Raw genomic sequence first — 17,903 nt, forward strand, 5'->3', positions numbered from 1 at the left:
TAATGTGATAAGTCAACTCAACACTAATTTATGATTAATAGTAACACTATGATAAATAATTGTAGTACATTTAATATATTTAATATGATGTATATACTTATTTAAATTTCATTATACACCCAATTTAATTTTTTATTTTAATATTATACATATTTATTATGTTATTATTAATTAGTTTTAAATTATATATTTCATTAATTATTATTATTATTATTATTATTATTATTATTATTATTATTGAAAACACAAAACAACTTAAACTTTCAAACTAGTGCCAAAGTTTTTATTCAAAACATTTTATTTAATGTAAATTGAAATGAAAATGATAATTCAAATAATAAAGTAAAAATATATAGAAATAATTTAAGGGTTAAATTATGAGTTAAGTTAAATAGTGATCTCGATGTTATTTTCGAAACTTATTCAAGTTAAATTACCAATACATGTTGTTATTAAATGAATGAATTAAATATAATGAATTATAATATTTTTTCAAATAAATAATTAAAACCCATTCAACGAAAAAAAACATTAACTTTAATAATTTAATTTATATAACTATAGAGAAAAAGTATAGGATAATTACTTATTTAGCATTTCAACTTTACAAAAAATTATTTTAACTCTTTATTTAATTTTTCGTCTTTTTAATTCTTAAACTTGTGTTTTTTGTCAAATCATGCTAAAATAGATAGAAATTTTAATATTTTTTAATTTTTAATCATCCACTTTAGAGTAATTTAACAAAAATAAATAAATAAATTGAGAGCTAAAATGATTTTTTTGTAAAGTTATAATGCTAAAAAAGTTATTATGCCAAAATAATATCATTAGGTCTGATATTTTGACAAGACTACACAATCCTTAGGCTCCAATTACAAGACTGATTATGAGCTTAAGGCTATGTTTAGAAGCACTTTTACAACAAAAAGAATATTAAACAATAAATTTTTGACTTCTCAAAAGTATTTTTCCCCAAATAGAGAAGTTAAAAATGTAACACCTCAAACTCGGTCTAGACATTATGGCCGAATCTGGCGATGTAACATGGGATGAAATTTTGAAAACTAATTTTTATTATGTTAAAACCGTGTTCGTTTATTACTCTTATTGGTTCCGGAAATTGCTTACTCTTCTAGTCGATAGTTTTAAAACACAATTCGTAGCGGAAGCTTTTGAAATAATTTATTTTAAGTAAAATAGTTCATTTCATGGAAAACCTTGGTTATTAGAAAAACTCGTATTTTGTTATGTTTGAAGTTGTAAGTCCGTAAAAACAGTTAAAATTTTCAAAGTTAAAGCAAAACAGTCCATAAAGTCCAACTAAATAAAAATACCCCATAAACAATAAAACCATAAACGAGAGTTAAGAAGTTTAAATACGTGTGGCCACTGTCGAGTCCTCCGCCTCACTAAACCGTCAGGTCTGAGGATTACCTGTAAAGTTAAAACAGGAGGGGATGAGTTTATGTAAACTCAGTGTGTAATCCCCACAGAAAACATACATACAGTCAATGCATTCTGGGCCTAAACCCATTTCAGTCTCAGTAGCAGTTCGGGCCTTAGCCCATTTCAGTTCAGTATCAAATATGCATAAGGGCTTTAGCCCATCATAGTAACAGTAATGCTACAGTATCAATGAACAGAGTCCTACCCTACTAGCCTCTACACATCATCTCCGTCTAACCCTACACTCCATGTGGGGATTAAATCAACCCACCCATCCCTACACTACAGGTAGTACCGAATGCGGCACAAAACAGTAGTTTGCAGTTGAGCTGCCAATATATTAGGCTTAAAAGCCTTTCAGTACATTTCTTCCAAATAAAATCAACCCAACCCCATACAATGCAACATTGAATGGAATGTCATGTTATTATGCAACCATCAGTCATACGTATACATATATTTATCAGTAATCAGTAATCATGCATAGTTTATCATGCATCACATACACTCAGATCATGCATTTAGGGGTCTAGGTAACGCTTACCTACCCTACAGTAGATAGGTTTACAGTTGACTTGGGCGACCCGTGCAACCCTAGGAATCATTTCAGACAAATGGCCTTACACACCCATGTGGCTTGCCCGTGTGGACCCACACGGCCCAAATTGGCCTTGGCCGTGTGGATCACACAACCTGGCCCAGAATCCTACACTGCCCAAATCAGTCTAGCCTGTGTGTCGCACACGGCCTACCTAGCCATCACACGGTCGTGTCTTGTGCCCATGGTCTGGCCTCGTCGATCATACACCCGTGTTATGGCACACGTCCTACTATACGGGCGACCACAGGCCCATGTGACGTCGACAGTAAGGTTTTTGACTTTCACTGAAACCTTGTTTTCTACGTTTCCGGGTACACACCTGGTATTGTTTCGTAGCGAAAACACTCTTGAGTCTCCTGGAACCTAAAATCGATACCACAAACTTTTCAAAGTCAATAATAAATCTCGATTAAACTAAAATCACGAAACCGGCAGTATTTCAATCGAACGTTAAACACTTACGCAACAACCCTGAATGATTCAGCTACAAGTTTGAACAAGGAGAGCTCCTAACCTTTTGATTCGCTGTTTCCAAAACAAACAAGGGACCCCAATCAACATTTTTTTGAAAAACACAAGCTACTTGATATCAAACCTCCACTTACCAATATTGAAAGGCGAAAGTAAAAACAACAAGAATCTAGGTGTAATGGTCGATAAAATACGAATAAAATCGAAAGGGAGATTGGAAACAAGAAAAACGGCAGAGAGGCAGATACACCAGACTAATGTCAGAATTTTGGAGAAGGGGAGCTAAAATTTAAAAAAAAAAAGGAAATTAATCAGGATAATTCCAACTCCCCATATCCCTCAAATCACTCAACTCACTCCACTACTCAGAACACTTAACCACTAAAGCAGATATACAATTGTGTCACATTTTAGCAAAAAAAAATAAGAATTTTGGGGTGTTACAAAAAAAATTAGTTTTTCTCTCCCAAAAGTACTTTTCAAAGCTTAATTACTTTTTATCTCCCTTCTCTTTCATTTTATTTGCTTCTTCCATTTTCTCCAAGGTATTTATCGCTCTCTCCCTCTCTTTCTTTCTACTCCCCTAATCCTGTCTTCTATGACTTCTCCCCATCTAACTTTCTCGTTTTTCCCTCATTTCAAGTTAAGCTCTTTTTGGTTGTTGCTGAGTTTGGTTACTCCCCATTTCAAGTTAACTTTCTTGTTCCACCTTTGGTTTTCCTCGGTTTTCTATTTGGTTGTTGAGTTTGATTCTTTTGTTGGGTTTTTCTTTTTTCCCCATTTCGCCTTAAGTTTCTCTCAATCTCTTAAAACTCAAATAAATTCTAATTTTTCAAGAGACTGTTTACCTTGTTTCTAAGTATCCTTCTCGAAAAAAATCCCTTGTTCAAGCTTTGAGTTTTCTTTGAAGAGAAAAATATTGGGTTTTGATGAGAAAATTAATAGGTTTGAAGGGAAATTTGGGATCTTTAGTGCTTGGGGAGAAGAAAGGCAATTTGAAGAGTTGGATGATATGCCATTGACAGTTGAATTGCAGCAAATTTGCAATGAGAGTCAGTTCGATATAGTCATTGCAGAAGCTCAACAACTTAAGGAGTCTTTGATTATACCATGGTATGTATATTTCTGGGTTGTTTATAATATAGTTTCTTGGGTTTGTTTTGATTTGATACGAATTTGTCTACTTTTTGTTGTTTGTTGCATCGGAGAAAATTAATTTTTCTCAGGAAAATGTCAAAACTTAAAAGTTTTTGTTGAGAATCTGATTTATTCATCAATTCTTATTCCCATTTAATATGAGTATTTAGATAAATCTTTTCCCAACCCATAAACTTCATCCGCCATATTTAAACTTATGGTATCTCCAATTCCAAACATGAAGGTGTCATTTTTTTATTTGCTCAATCATGTTGATTTTTTCATATATTTGTTCTTGTCTTTAGTACTTTATTTAGTCATCAAATAGAAGGGGGAAACAAAATAATTGACACTAAAGATTTCTTTTTATTTGACAGAAAACAAAAAGCTTACATGTAATGAAATGAAAGTTGAGAGAGATGTAATAATAATTTTATATTTAAGACTGCTTAGATCCATTGAAAAAAAAAGCTTCTTCACATTTCAACTCTTATACAACTTTGTTTATTATGTTTGCTTTATTAAAAAACACTATGTCAAAGGTTCCATTTCATTCCCTTAATACCCTATTTAGCTTATTATATTTGCGCTTTTTATTTATGTAATTTGATATTTGTTCTGTGAAAGCATTTGATTTTGAACTCATCAGTTCCTGCTCTGCAATTCTCTCTCTACTGCTTGCATTGACATTATGCAAATATTTATATAAATTCTGCACGTAAATTTTTGATCTGTTGTGTCTATTTATGGTTTTCTTGTTTCTTTTTTTTACTAGCTAAAATGAATATGTTCATATACACAATAGATAAGTGCTTTGACAGTTGAAGTTAGTGGTGAAAGGTCAAAGCAATGTAAGATAAGAGATTGACAGAAATATTATGTGATATTTGTATTAAAGGGATATTAAAAGGCAATAGACCTGGAACTCATTTCACAAAAGATGGATGGTTGAAAATAATGACCAACTTCAAGAAAGAAATAGGCAAGGCTTATTCACAAAGACAACTTAAAAATAGGTGGGATGCCTTAAAAAAAGAATGGAAGGCTTGGAGAAACTTAAAGGCGGAGATACTGGTTTAGGGTAGAATTGCAAAAGAACCGTTGATGCATCAGATGATTAATGAGGGAGTAGGCTAAAGGTACATTAATAATTCTTAACATTTTTGTTTTTTTCTTATTTATGATGTTATTGATAATTTCTTATTAAACTACCAATTTATATGTAGGTTGCGCCTGAAGCTCGAAAATTTAGAACATCAGTCATTAATCTTGAATTTGAAGGGAAGTTGGATCAGATGTTCATTGGGGTAGTTACAACCGATGATAAAACATGGGCACCTTCTTCTAGTACACTCCATAGTGAACTTTTTAAAAATGTTGACAATGACATACTTGAAGAGAATGAGGAAGAAAATGCGAGAAATGATGTTTACATTTCAAATGATATTCACATTTCAAATGATGTTCACATTGATGAAAATGGTCAAAAAAAAAAAACACTTGAGATATCTACTTCACATTTTAAAATTGGAAGGAAGAAATCCTCAAAGTAAATTGGAGGGGCTACAAGATTATTCGGTAAATTTGAAAAATTGTCAAATTGAAAAATTATGCAATGCAGCTGACAATATGAGTCAAGCTACATGTAGTTTGACTCATTTTACAGATCCATATGGTATTCCACAAGTAGTCAAAGTGCTTAATAGCATGTCGGAGGAAGTTCCAGAAGCTAGTCCGCTATACTTTTTCTCACTGAAATTATTCCTCAATAAGGACAAACGAATTATGTTTTCATCAATTAATCCCAAGATTAGAGCTTTGTGGCTTAAGACGGAAATGAAGGAGAGTTGAAAATTTTCTAGTCTTCTAAGGTCTAAAGATATCTATTATATGACTAAACAACAATGCTAAACTATTTTTATCAATAGTTGCTTATATTTGATTTTTGGATATTGAATTTATGTTCTACTTATTTATGAGTAATCTAGTTTTATCAATAGTTTTTTATGTTTGATTTTGGATATAAAATTGTTCACAAGTGATGAGTATGATTGACAATTCGAGCGGTGATGAAAGTGATAATGAAAGGGAGAAGAAAGAGATTTTACAACAAATGAAATATTTTAACCAGTTATTTGTTGTTGCATATTCTTCTGTGCAATTATATTATGAGAAGTATATATTGAAGCAACCATGCATGGATTCAAAATAGTTTGGTGAGGCATGGATCCTAGAGATCCTTAACGGTCATAGATCACGTTATATGATTAATTTTAAGATGTCAAAAATTGTATTAACAAGTTTGTTGAGAGTTTTGGAGACAATATACAATTTGCAAACTTTAAGACATATCTTCTCGTGAAATGTTGGGATTTTTTTGTACATCTTGGGCATCGGTGCCAAAGTTTCCCAATGTCGAGAAAGATTTCAAAGGTTTGAAGCAAAAATAAGTCGATACTTTGCAATTGTGCTTGAGAAAGTTTCAAGGATGATCATTGACCTGATGGCACCTGATGATTTTTTTTTAGCTCAGTACCCGAACAAATATGTAATGATTCTAGATATATGTCGTATTTTAAAGTTAAATTTTAATATTATATTATTATATTTTAATTTTTTTGTCGATTAAAAATATGTATGAGACTAATATGATTATTTGTTCAGGATTGCATAAGTGCAATTGATGGTACTCATATTGCTGTTATTCTTCCACCAAATAAACAAATTCCCAACTCAGAATGTTATGGCAATATGTGATTTTAATATGTGTTTCACCTTTGTTATGGCTAGATGGGAAGGATTGGCACATGACACTAAAATTTTTCTTAATGCAATTCGAGATCGAAAATACAAATTTCCACACCCACCAAATGATAAGATATTTCATTTATTTATTTTTAAATAATAAAGGATAAGATCTTTAATTGATAATTAAAAAAAATAAGCAACTCTTGGACTAATTGTTTATCATATTATGATATGTAGGAAAATATTATCTTGCCAACTCTGGATATCCTCAAATGAAATGTTATCTTGGACCATATAGAGGACAACAACATCATTTACCTAACTTTCGTAAAGGTAGACCTATATCTGGTAAAAAAAGATATTCAATCATTTACATCCATCATTATGTAATGTGATTGAATGAACTTTTGGTGTTTTGAAAAAAAATAGGTCAATTTAAGGGATATGCCAAGTTATAGTTCTGAAAAGCAAACGATGATCATTGTTGCTACAATGGCGATACACAGTTTTATCTAAAAACATGTCGATCAGAATGATGCAGATTTTATGGAGTACGAAAATATTAATAGGACATATATGAATATTATTGATACTGAAGATGTGCATGATAGAGAAAGTGATGATGATGATAACGGCAAATCTAACAATTCAAGTGGTTTTAAAATGAAATTAACAGGAAATACTATGGCTTCTAGTTTAATAAATTCACTTTAAATTGCAAGTGCTAATGTAAAATTTGTAATCTTTATATTTGGTATATAAATATTACCTCTTCTTGAAACTTTAATCCAAATACATGTAATATTTTAATTTGTTAGGTTTATGTTTTCTATTTTATGTTAATATCTAATATGGGTTATATATTCAAATTACATTTTAAAATAAAATAATACAAATGTGTTAGTATGTAATTACAAATATTTAATGGTTATATTTAAATATTCAAAATATAGTTTATATATTCTAATTAAATTTTACAAATAATTAATAGGAGTTGCTTAAAAATATTTAAAATTTATATTTCATATATTAAAATATTAACAACAAGTTATAATAAATTATCTTTTATATTATTGTTAAAATATCACAATATTAACTAATTTAAATATTATTTAAATGCATATTTGTTACTTTATAATACACGTTTAAAATGAACATTTTATTTTTAAAAACACTTTTGACAACAATAATAAACATTTAAATCTTAAATCAAACTTTTCAAAAGTACTTTTCTACAGCACTTTTTTAAAACATTTTTCAAAAGCAATACTAAACTAGCCATAATTTTCTAAGCTCAATAGATTTTTGATCTTTGTATATCGTACATCGACCTTAATTAAGGCTTAGTTCATCATTGCTTCTTAAAACTGCTACTAAGTTTAAGACTTGATAAGTTCAAACTAATTTTTTTTATAATAATAATAAAAGGAAAGTATTTTTTTTTTACCATTAAAAATAGGCTTAAGAGTTTTTATACGACATCCAACGAAACTTTCATTGAAGTCGACTACTTATTCATTGCTTTGCTTTAGAAAGAACACAAAATAATTCATTAAAAAAAACAAGTGTAGGTGTTAATTGAGTCTTAACTTAGTTGACGTCGGTGTTATTGTTAGTGCAAGAGAACTTAAGTTCGAGCGTGCTGAAGCGTATTATCCTCTTATTTAAGGGTTGAGGAAGGGTTATGGGTAGTTCTAGGCATTATATCAAAAACAAAGACTAGGAATCGTAATGCTACACTCAAAGAAAATAAAAAAAAAAGTTAAAACTATTAAGTACCGATGCCAAATGTTCTAATTAGTAGCTCATCATATCTTCAAATACAATTCAAAACAACATATAATATAAATATATATGCTTAGAATATAATTATATTATTGACACTCTTCCCTTAGAATTTGGCACATTTTAAAGAAAGCATAGTGATTTATTTGGCTTTTCGAATATACAAAAAAAAAATCATTTTAGCCATTTATTTAAGTTTTCGTCATTTTTAGCTTTAAACTTGCGTTATTTGTCAAATTACTTAAAAATAGATGAAAAAGTTATTGTCTGTTAACTTTATTGATATGGCATACACATGGCTTACCACATGGATGTCATATAAGCAATTAATTATTTATTAAAATTTTAAAAATTCAAAATTATAAAAATTATAAAAATAATTTTTAAATACTTTAAATTTTTAAAATATTTAATTGCTAATGTGGCATACATGTGGATTGCCAAGTTAGTAAAATTAATTTAAAATGAGCATATATGAATGGTATTAGATACTCTTCTTATTCATCGGGTTTTGAAGGTACGTTGAAGAATATTAAAAATAAAAAGATTTAAGTTGACAAATTTTGTAAATGTTGAGTACTAAATTTATTGATTTTTAAAAAATAGAAATAAAATAAAAAATTATAAACATTGAGGCCTAAATTTGTTGAATTTGTAGATTTAAGATCAAATTGATAGAATATGTAAACATTGAATGACTAAATTTATTATTAGGCCAATAAAAATATCCACGTCAACTTTTCGTCACTCATCTAACAACAACTAATAGGAGATTAATTGAAATATTTGATTTTAAAAAGTTGAGTGACTAAATAAATAATAATAATTAGATAACCAAAATAGAACTAAAACATTGTTAGATAACTATTTTTATAATTTACCCTAAAATATATATAAAATATTATCAACATTCTACTAAAACTGAAAAATCAAAAACCGATTCAAAACTTAATTTCCATTTCCATTTTGATTTAATTTTATTTAACTCGATTTGATTTTTAATTATTATTTAAATGTATTTGGTTTAGTGAACCATATATAAGTTTAACTTTTATCTTCAATAACATAGAACAATAAAAATAACTCAAACACAATAATTTCAAAAACCAAATGTTAAAATAATGTCGGAAATTGATAGAAACTCAACTCCATATCGATTGAGTGTTAATTCAAATTAGCATGATTATTGTTACAACAATTAAAAAACATAAATTAAAACACGCATATTTTTTTTTGATTTAAAGGTTCAAAAATTTATAAATAATTTTAAAAAATGTATTAAAAAACCTCAAATCCATAAATTAAAATGAATGGCATCAATAATTATGCTAAGGAATCAATCTTAAGAAAACAAAGGCAAACAAAAAAATCAACTTAATTTTTAAGTACCTGCCATCTACTTTAGCAAGGACTCGATATAATAATCAATCATTGGCTGCTTTTTAGCTGCTTCTCCACCTACCTTATCCACAACAATAAGCTAGTGCCTATAATCCCACATTGGAAAAAGAAGGACCATTTTTGCAGGTGGGTGATAATTGAAGTTTGACCTCGAGTTCAACAGGGAGTAAGCTGGGTTTTTACAGAGGTCAACACGACATTGGAAAAAATTTCTTTTGTTCAACAAATCAGTTTATATTCTAATTAGAATTGAGTAAATCAATTAAAAGATTAATATATTGTTTATCAAGTTTAATTGAAGAAATATATTATTTTAGATATCGAAATAAATAATTTTTAGAATATAAATATATAGATGTGACTAATGGGATTGATAGTACATTAAACATGACACAAATAGAATAGATTGTAGATTCGTTTAGTGTGATATAACTTAATCTTAAGGGAATTATGGACTACGTATGTATAACTTGTATACTTTGATATAAATGAAAATCCAAGATCAAATAGATAAAAAACCAAAAGCTAGTGCCTTAGATATGTGACTTCTACATGATGTAGTATTATTCGATAACAACGGAATTCATAATTCGAGAAAAGATAAATGATATCTTTTCATCAATATTACATAATAGATGAAAAGTAATATGACCATGAATTATTTATCTTAATGATAAATGATTTAATTATTACGTATTAATAATTAACTTTTCATGAAATGAAATAAAATAATCATATTAAGAGAATAAATTTATCTCAAAAAGATTAATGATATGTAACACTTTTGACAAGGGTCATTTGTCTTAGAGACAAATTTATTTGTCTTAGGATATCCTTTCCTCGACTGGTGCAACATGTTTTGACACGTGTGACTGAAATTAACGTAAATGAGCTAGTGCGAGTAGTATAGATTGAATTTTTCGCTAGTATGAAAAAAGTTGTCGTTTATTCTGCTTTAGTACTGAAACAATGTGAATCGACCTATACAACCGAAACCGGTGCAGATTCCCTTTCCGATAAATAAAATAAAAAATATTTTAAAGAATGAAATATGTATTTTAATGGAATTGATTATGGGGATGATTGGATTGGACTTGGGGCAGTTTGGACTTTATGCATTGGGCAGTTGGACCTAGTTGACAGAGTCCTAACCAATGGTCAACCGAAATCAGAGCATAGTGGCATACCATACATTACAAAAAATAAGAAAGAAAAAAAAGGAAAAAAGAGAGAGTAGGAAGAGATAGAGGAAGAGGAAGGGGGAAAAGTTTGTTTGAGAAAAGAGCAAATAAAAAGGAGAGAAGACAAGAGGTTGGTGTTCGTGGCCCTTTATTTATTTGTTTATTTATTTATTTTAGAAAAGGATTAATTTAATTTTGAACATTACAAGGATCATTTGATTGATGATTTTGAGAATATTTGGTACTTTGGTTGTTGCATTTCTTGAATGAAGTGCGGCCTAAGCCAAATACACAGAAAGGAAAGAAACAGAAGAGTTGGAGTTGGAGTTGGAGTTGGAGTTGGTTATGATTAGATTGCTTTGAAGAAGCAATCAAAATTGGATGAACCGCAGCAGATGATGGTTTGTTTTTGCTCTCAGAATGTGAGAGATGGGATTCACGCTTGTCTTCGCGATTATGATAGGCTCCAGAATCTGGCCGTCGTCCTTATTTACATCCAAGTAAATTACCTTCTTCCTTTTGAGATTAAAAGCAAAACAAATCTAGGGTTTCTTTGTGCTTTTGTAAAAGCTGTTATTTGATTCATCAGATCGGTTGCTCCTTGATCGGATCCCTCGGCGCATTATACAACGGTGTGTCGCTCATCAATTTGGGGATCGCATTGTTCGCTTTGGTTGCCATCGAGAGCAGCAGTCAGAGCTTAGGTCGAACCTACGCCGTTTTGCTCTTCTGCGCCATTCTGCTTGACATTTCGTGGTTCATCCTCTTTTCCCACGATATTTGGAACATGTCCAGCGAGCGTAATGGAATGTTGTTCACCTTCTCCCTCAGATTAACACTTGCCATGGAGATCGTGGGGTTTTGCGTTAGATTCTGCTCGTCCTTCTTATGGATTCAAATATATAGACTGGGAATTTCATATGTAAACAGTGGTGCCAATCCTCGAGACCCTGATTTCGATTTGAGAACTAGTTTTCTGAGCCATGCAACCCTACCCAATTCCAGACAGTGCTCTCACAATGACTCTGATGACGCTTTAGGAGCTTCCATTTACGATCCTGCTTATTACTCTTCCCTTTTTGAAGACCGTCAGCAACCCAGTAGACATTCATTTCTGGTATAACCCCTTACTCTTCTTTTTATGTTTCTTGTTATCACAAGTCAAAACTGGTTCACCAACCGCTGTTGACCTAGGGGTAAGGAGTTTGGTGCTCCTAAGCAAGGTCTTATTTTCGAGTCTTTTGAACCAGAAAAATAACTGCCCTGAAAATTTCCCTAGTTTGGGATCCAACTTGGCTTGACTCTAGAATAGTCGAGGCCCAATATGACTATTGGGTATCTGAGTTCTTAGAAAAGAGAACAAAGAGTCAAAACTACTTGATGGTTCTCTATCTCTTTAAAATTTTCTTTCTCCATTTTATAGGGTCAAAATAATGCTGTTAGCAGAACTGGATCCACTGCTGGTGCTGAAGTTTCTTAGCTAAAGCCATCGCCTGTTAGGACTCTTTCTGCCTAAGCATCTTACTTCCCCTTAGAGTTTCAGCTGACATTGTAACTCATTAGAGCTGTGCTTTACTGTTTTTCTTTTAGCAGCCTATTCATCCTTCTGCATAGATTCATACACTCTTACAGATAGCTCAAATTAGAAATAATTAGATTCATACACTCTTACAGATAGCTCAAATTAGAAATAATTCTGTCTCTAACTTCAATGTAGATTTAAATTTTGATGGTAATACTATCTAGGAGTGATTTCACTGTTTGAAATTGTCATACAATCTTTTTCGGTAAGATTAGTTATGTACTTTCTTGTCGACCAAGTGTCATAAGTATGAAGAGTGACATCTTATTTCTTGAAAGCTTTCTGCTTATTTGGTTTGATTGTTGAAAGTTATTGACATTACCCCTCTTAATTGTTAGCTTGAAAACAGAATTACATTTTATTTAGCACAACAATGTAAAGGAAATATTAAAGGTTCTGGCCAATTTCTGATAAGAATCCAGTGGTTGCTGCCATGTTATAGAACTTTTGACTTTGAATGTTAATATTAATCTGATAAGATTTTCTTCTGAGTACCATCAGCATCAAGTTACTCTGGTGATTGGGTGGAGTGTGCTTTTCCATTCCTCTCAGTTTCATCCTCTTTGTCTAGTTTATTCATGCAGTTCCTAATCCTTGTACAGTCACTCTTTGGATCTTGCCGTGGCTTGTTTAATAAATTATCATTCCAGGCCTTATGTGCTATCACAAATTACATTATAGAATAGCGGAAAGAGTTAAAATTGTTGCTATTGTGCTTCTTGCTGTGATAGCTAGGTCAGTAGCTTTTTGGATTTTTTAGGACTTATTTGGAAAGCCACTTAGTAATTGGATTTGGGTGTAATTGCTTGTAATCACACTATATTTGGTAACCAATGTAATTAGTAGGTCTCATTGAATTTAGCGTAATTGGAGCACTCCAATTCTTAGAGGGAGGGTGAGTACTGGAGTAATTACATGAGTTGTTATATATAATATACTCAAATGCAATTCCTTTATGGCTTTCCAAACATGTGAATACATGATTTAAGTTTAAAAGTTATTTTTTATACCATAATAATAGTATTTTAATTGTAGGATATTTATTTTATTTTTAAATATAATCATGTTATTTTACTAATCTTATTTAGAAAAATCTAAAATATATATATATATTAAACAGGAGATAATTTTCTATACATTTTGGCCTACTATATCAAACACTTCTAGGGAACTAGAATTTTGTAATTACAAGAGGGTGTAATTACTATATTAGTAATTACACTTTCATCTAATTACTTTGTAATATCCAAATGCACCCGTTATTGGAAAAGAATGTTGAATGAGTAAGAATGGAGAAGTTAGCTTCAGACCTTGGGCTTGTTAAAAGTCACACGAAAGGCTGTTTGATATTGGATAATAATGGCAGTAATGCTGGAAAACTTCTGATGATAATTTTATGTTAAACTAAAGCCTAACATTTGAAAGCCTAGCAAAATACAACTGGTATAAAATACCCTAAATAGTCTAAAAAGGTATATGGAAATTGCAAATGATGAAGAACTGCTAGGTGATGAGGGCTTATGAAAATATCTCTAAGCTTCACATCTAAAACTTTGCAGTTTGCATCATGCAATCATAAGAGCAACAATGAGGGAAAGTTTTCGATGATAGGTTTATGTTAAGCCTAAGCTATTTAATCTAAAACTACATGGTAGTTATAAGTTAAGCCCTAGATTCAAATACAATAGAACTGACGGAAGATAAAATATAGGATCATAAAGCCTTTATGCTTGGTAGATAAGCAAAATAGTAATGCTATGTTTGGTAGGTGTACTGTTTTTTACACGTGTTAGGATATGAGTTAACAAGAAACTAATTCAATTGGTAATATTTAGCCACTCTCATGGCTTATTTTTCGTAAAGAAAAGGAAAAATTCACTTATTTTGAAGAGGTCTTATTTTTTACGAGAGCTTTTACTCATCTTTCTAGTTTCAAGTTTAAATTTATACTAACTATTGTAATACATATGTAATGAATAAGCTATTTCCTAATGTTATTATGCTGTAACCAAACGAGGCATTGTTATTTTAAAAGTTAGATGAAACAATCTTAAATTCCTAAATTATATACAATAACATTCATAGTAAATTGACAACACAAAACCTTATATTAGTTTAACCCCTCAATTAGCACATTTCTATCATGCATTAAGAAAAACCAAAGAATTAGAAATCAAATGGTTAGAACCAGTCTGGAATATTTCTTCATTCCTATTTGAAGATTGAAAAAATCATTTGGAAAGATATATTGAAATAAATGATACAAGTTTGTTAACTGTTAAAAATGTAGCGGTCTTATAAGTTTGTAATGCAGTATTTTTGCTGCTTTTCTTGTCTTTTTCTTACTGGAATTGGCAGCATTCTATGTGTTGTCTTGTCCCATGTTTGGTTAAATTTGTTGTTTACTGTTTGTGTACCTTGTCCCATGGATTTGGCAACACTGTCTTTTTTGCATTAGTGTGGTTCTTTTTTATGTCAAGTGGTCTATACAACAGTATATAATGCGAGCTTGTGCTGCTAATTTATTGGTTACAATACTTTCAAGTTTTGCCAGTCCATCACTTTGTTTGGCGCCTTTACCAAACTCAATAGTTACAGGTGGAGAATGATCCAAAAGTACTTCAGATTGTCCGAATTCAAGCACATATTTGAAAAACACAGCTTAGTATTACCGCTTATATATGTCTTGAGGCTTCTTAAATTTATTCGGCAGCCCAAGATATGGGTGGGAGTGGGATTTGTACAACTTCCTGCTTAGTGATTCTTTTCCCAGGATGTAGCTGCAGCTCTGAGTTAGACAAGACAATCATCAGTTTATCTTGTAAGTAATAGAATAAAGTAAAAGAGGGATTTTGCAAATTAAGAAGCAGTTCCAAATTTGTATGTTTATAGTGAGCCATAGTTACTTTCTTATCTCTAAGGTCTAGATTAGAAACCAAGCCTAGCACATGGGCATGGTAGGTGGTAACATCTACCATTGTGCTGTTTTGCATTGACTTGTTGCCAGGGCTTAACATTGAGATTTGAGATGCCGTATGATGGATGCCCTTGAGATGTCTCTAGGTTTAGTTGGAATGAAGAGTCCGGTTCAGTGTGTTAAAGAGTAGGTTTTGGAAAATCCTTTAGAAATGCAGAACAATACTGCGCCATTCTGTCTTTTCTTTTTTAAATTCCCATTTTGACAGATTTGTGAGAGGTTTTTTACCGGTGATTAATGGAATGATTTTTTCTCATTTTCTTTTCCGTATTATGAAAGATAAAGAAATTATTTTTCTACCAAGGAATTTACAAAAACCAGACTTCTGAGTTGTTTTCTGATAAGATTTGAGTCGATCCATTGTGGAATTTTCTCGTCCAAAATATTTTATTTTAAGTAAATTAACTATGGATGGACTCAAATCTTCATGACTAATGGAGGGTATAGCGTCCCAATCAATGCGTTTAGCAACAAAAGTAGAATTCATTTCATTTTGCTAATGTCATTTATGAATATACTTCACACAAAATGAGTAAATTAAGAATAAGCAAATAGTTAGAAGTGAACCTCCTCATTTTGATGTACAACTATTATTTTTAATAGTATAAATAAATGATATTTTTAATAGTACTAATTTGGTTTTGAATTTAATGTATAGAGATTAATTTGTTCATCATTTGAGTAGAGTGGATAAAATATAATTTGACTCCTAGTACAAAGGCTTTCATGGTATTTTTACCATCAATCTATATCTATATAACTTAAGTTAATAAAGGTTTAAGGGTAGAAAAAAAAATCAATTATGCTCTTCAAAAAATGTTTCATCTTATTGAACCCTCGATGATAAAAAAATCAAATAGGTTCTCTCGTTAATGAAAATTGTCAATTAACCAGTTTGATTGTTAAGTGTGTTGATATGGCAAACAACCACGTCAGCAAAAAGAAGAAAAAACAAAAAATAATTTAAAATTAATAAAATACATAGATTTAGAATGAATCCATTTGTCCATAATCATTCACGATGAGTGTAAAATTGTAAATTTGTAAAAAAATAAAAAATATTAATAATTTGTAAAAATTTAATAAAATGTACATCAAGAATGAAACTAGACAAATGATTGTCTAAATTTAGATGATTCAAAGCAAATGAATGCCAAAATTCATTTTAATTATTGCAAAAGTATGAAAAGAATATATAAATTATAAAAATATTAATAATTATTAGAAAATTAAACTCCCATTTAGATTTTGGAGTTTCAGAATTATTAAAAATATAAAAAAATTAAGATAAAACCATAGATTTAGAATAAATTTTACTTTGTTTTGTTAATTGTATTGCCAATTTAGGTAATAGAGTAAATCGTTCTAATTCCTAAGATAATGTATTTCCTAATTAGAATTAATAGACAACATAATAATTTCATGAATCAATTTCTCATTTTAATTCCTTGAACTACTGAACTTATTTAGATTACATACTAATATAATTTGTCTTTTCTGGACCACAATTCTTCATATGATGTAACTTAATATTAGTTAAATCTTAAGTAATCAATGAAACAATATTTATTTATTCATTTTTATTTTAATGCAAAAATCATTCAAGACAAACATGTAAAAATGTAATAATTTAATTATGAAATTTTATTTAATCAACCTATTCACGTAATTACATGCATAATGATGAAATCACTGCACTAAGAGCACATAATCTAACATTTACACCCTCTTCTACTAGATTGTTGGAAAAATTCGATTTAAAAATAAATTTTGTTGCACAGTGAAAAATTAAAATTTTTCTAAAATCAAGTCGGTTGTAGTTTTTTTTTTTTTATAGCAATATATCCTAATCAAATTAGTACATGTGGTTTGAATTAGACAGTCTATTTGTTTCGCATCTTTTGACCAAAACAATTTTCTTTACTAATATTGAACTTTGGTATGTTTAAAGTGTAGGCTCTAATTTAATGAACCAATCGCACAAAATGAAAAAAAATATTAATATTCTGTGGAATATTAATTTCTCAAAAGCTAGAAATTGAAAGATGAACTCTCTCAAAATGTTGTATTTATTTTAGAAAATAAATCACACTAGATTTTGACATAATATTCACGTTAAGTTTATATGATCTTGTGTGAACTATTTATTGTGTGAACTATTTATCAAATGCTCGTCTAATGATCTTGTCATATATTTGTTAACTTTATATGATATATTTAATCTCTTTGAGTTAAAATCGTTCACACAATATAATCCTATTTTATCTCATTGTAACCATTACATATTCCTTCATGAAAAAGTCAATTATTAACAAATAGTAAATAAATCATTCATATAATGCTGATGAAAGGATATCATTTACCCTTTATTAGGCTATGAATTCCATTATTGCCAGTGAAGTTGTATTATGCAGAAATCGTACGCCCAACGTACTAGTTTCAGTCCAAATAGTCACATTTATGCCTCTTTCTTCTGGGAGTTATTAGCTCCAATACCCAAAATAGTATCTCCCATTAGGCTTGATAGACGACGTTGTAGCTTTTAATCGACTTGATCAATTTCGATTAAAC

The 17,903-nt window shown here is 30.1% G+C and overlaps 1 protein-coding gene across 1 annotated transcript; it reads left to right on the top strand.

Moving 5' to 3' along the window:
* Nucleotides 1-3,533: 3,533 nt before the first annotated feature.
* LOC108481572 (uncharacterized) lies at nt 3,534-12,686 on the top strand. The gene is made up of 6 exons (XM_017784686.2): nt 3,534-3,674; nt 4,885-5,140; nt 10,800-10,903; nt 11,193-11,273; nt 11,363-11,890; nt 12,197-12,686. Exons 1-6 carry the CDS (start codon nt 3,534-3,536, stop codon nt 12,251-12,253), a joined length of 1,167 nt encoding a protein of 388 aa, XP_017640175.1. The 3' UTR covers nt 12,254-12,686.
* Nucleotides 12,687-17,903: the final 5,217 nt, after the last annotated feature.

The sequence above is a fragment of the Gossypium arboreum genome, chromosome 1 (genome assembly GCF_025698485.1).
Source record: "Gossypium arboreum isolate Shixiya-1 chromosome 1, ASM2569848v2, whole genome shotgun sequence".
Classification (NCBI taxonomy): Eukaryota; Viridiplantae; Streptophyta; class Magnoliopsida; order Malvales; family Malvaceae; genus Gossypium; species Gossypium arboreum.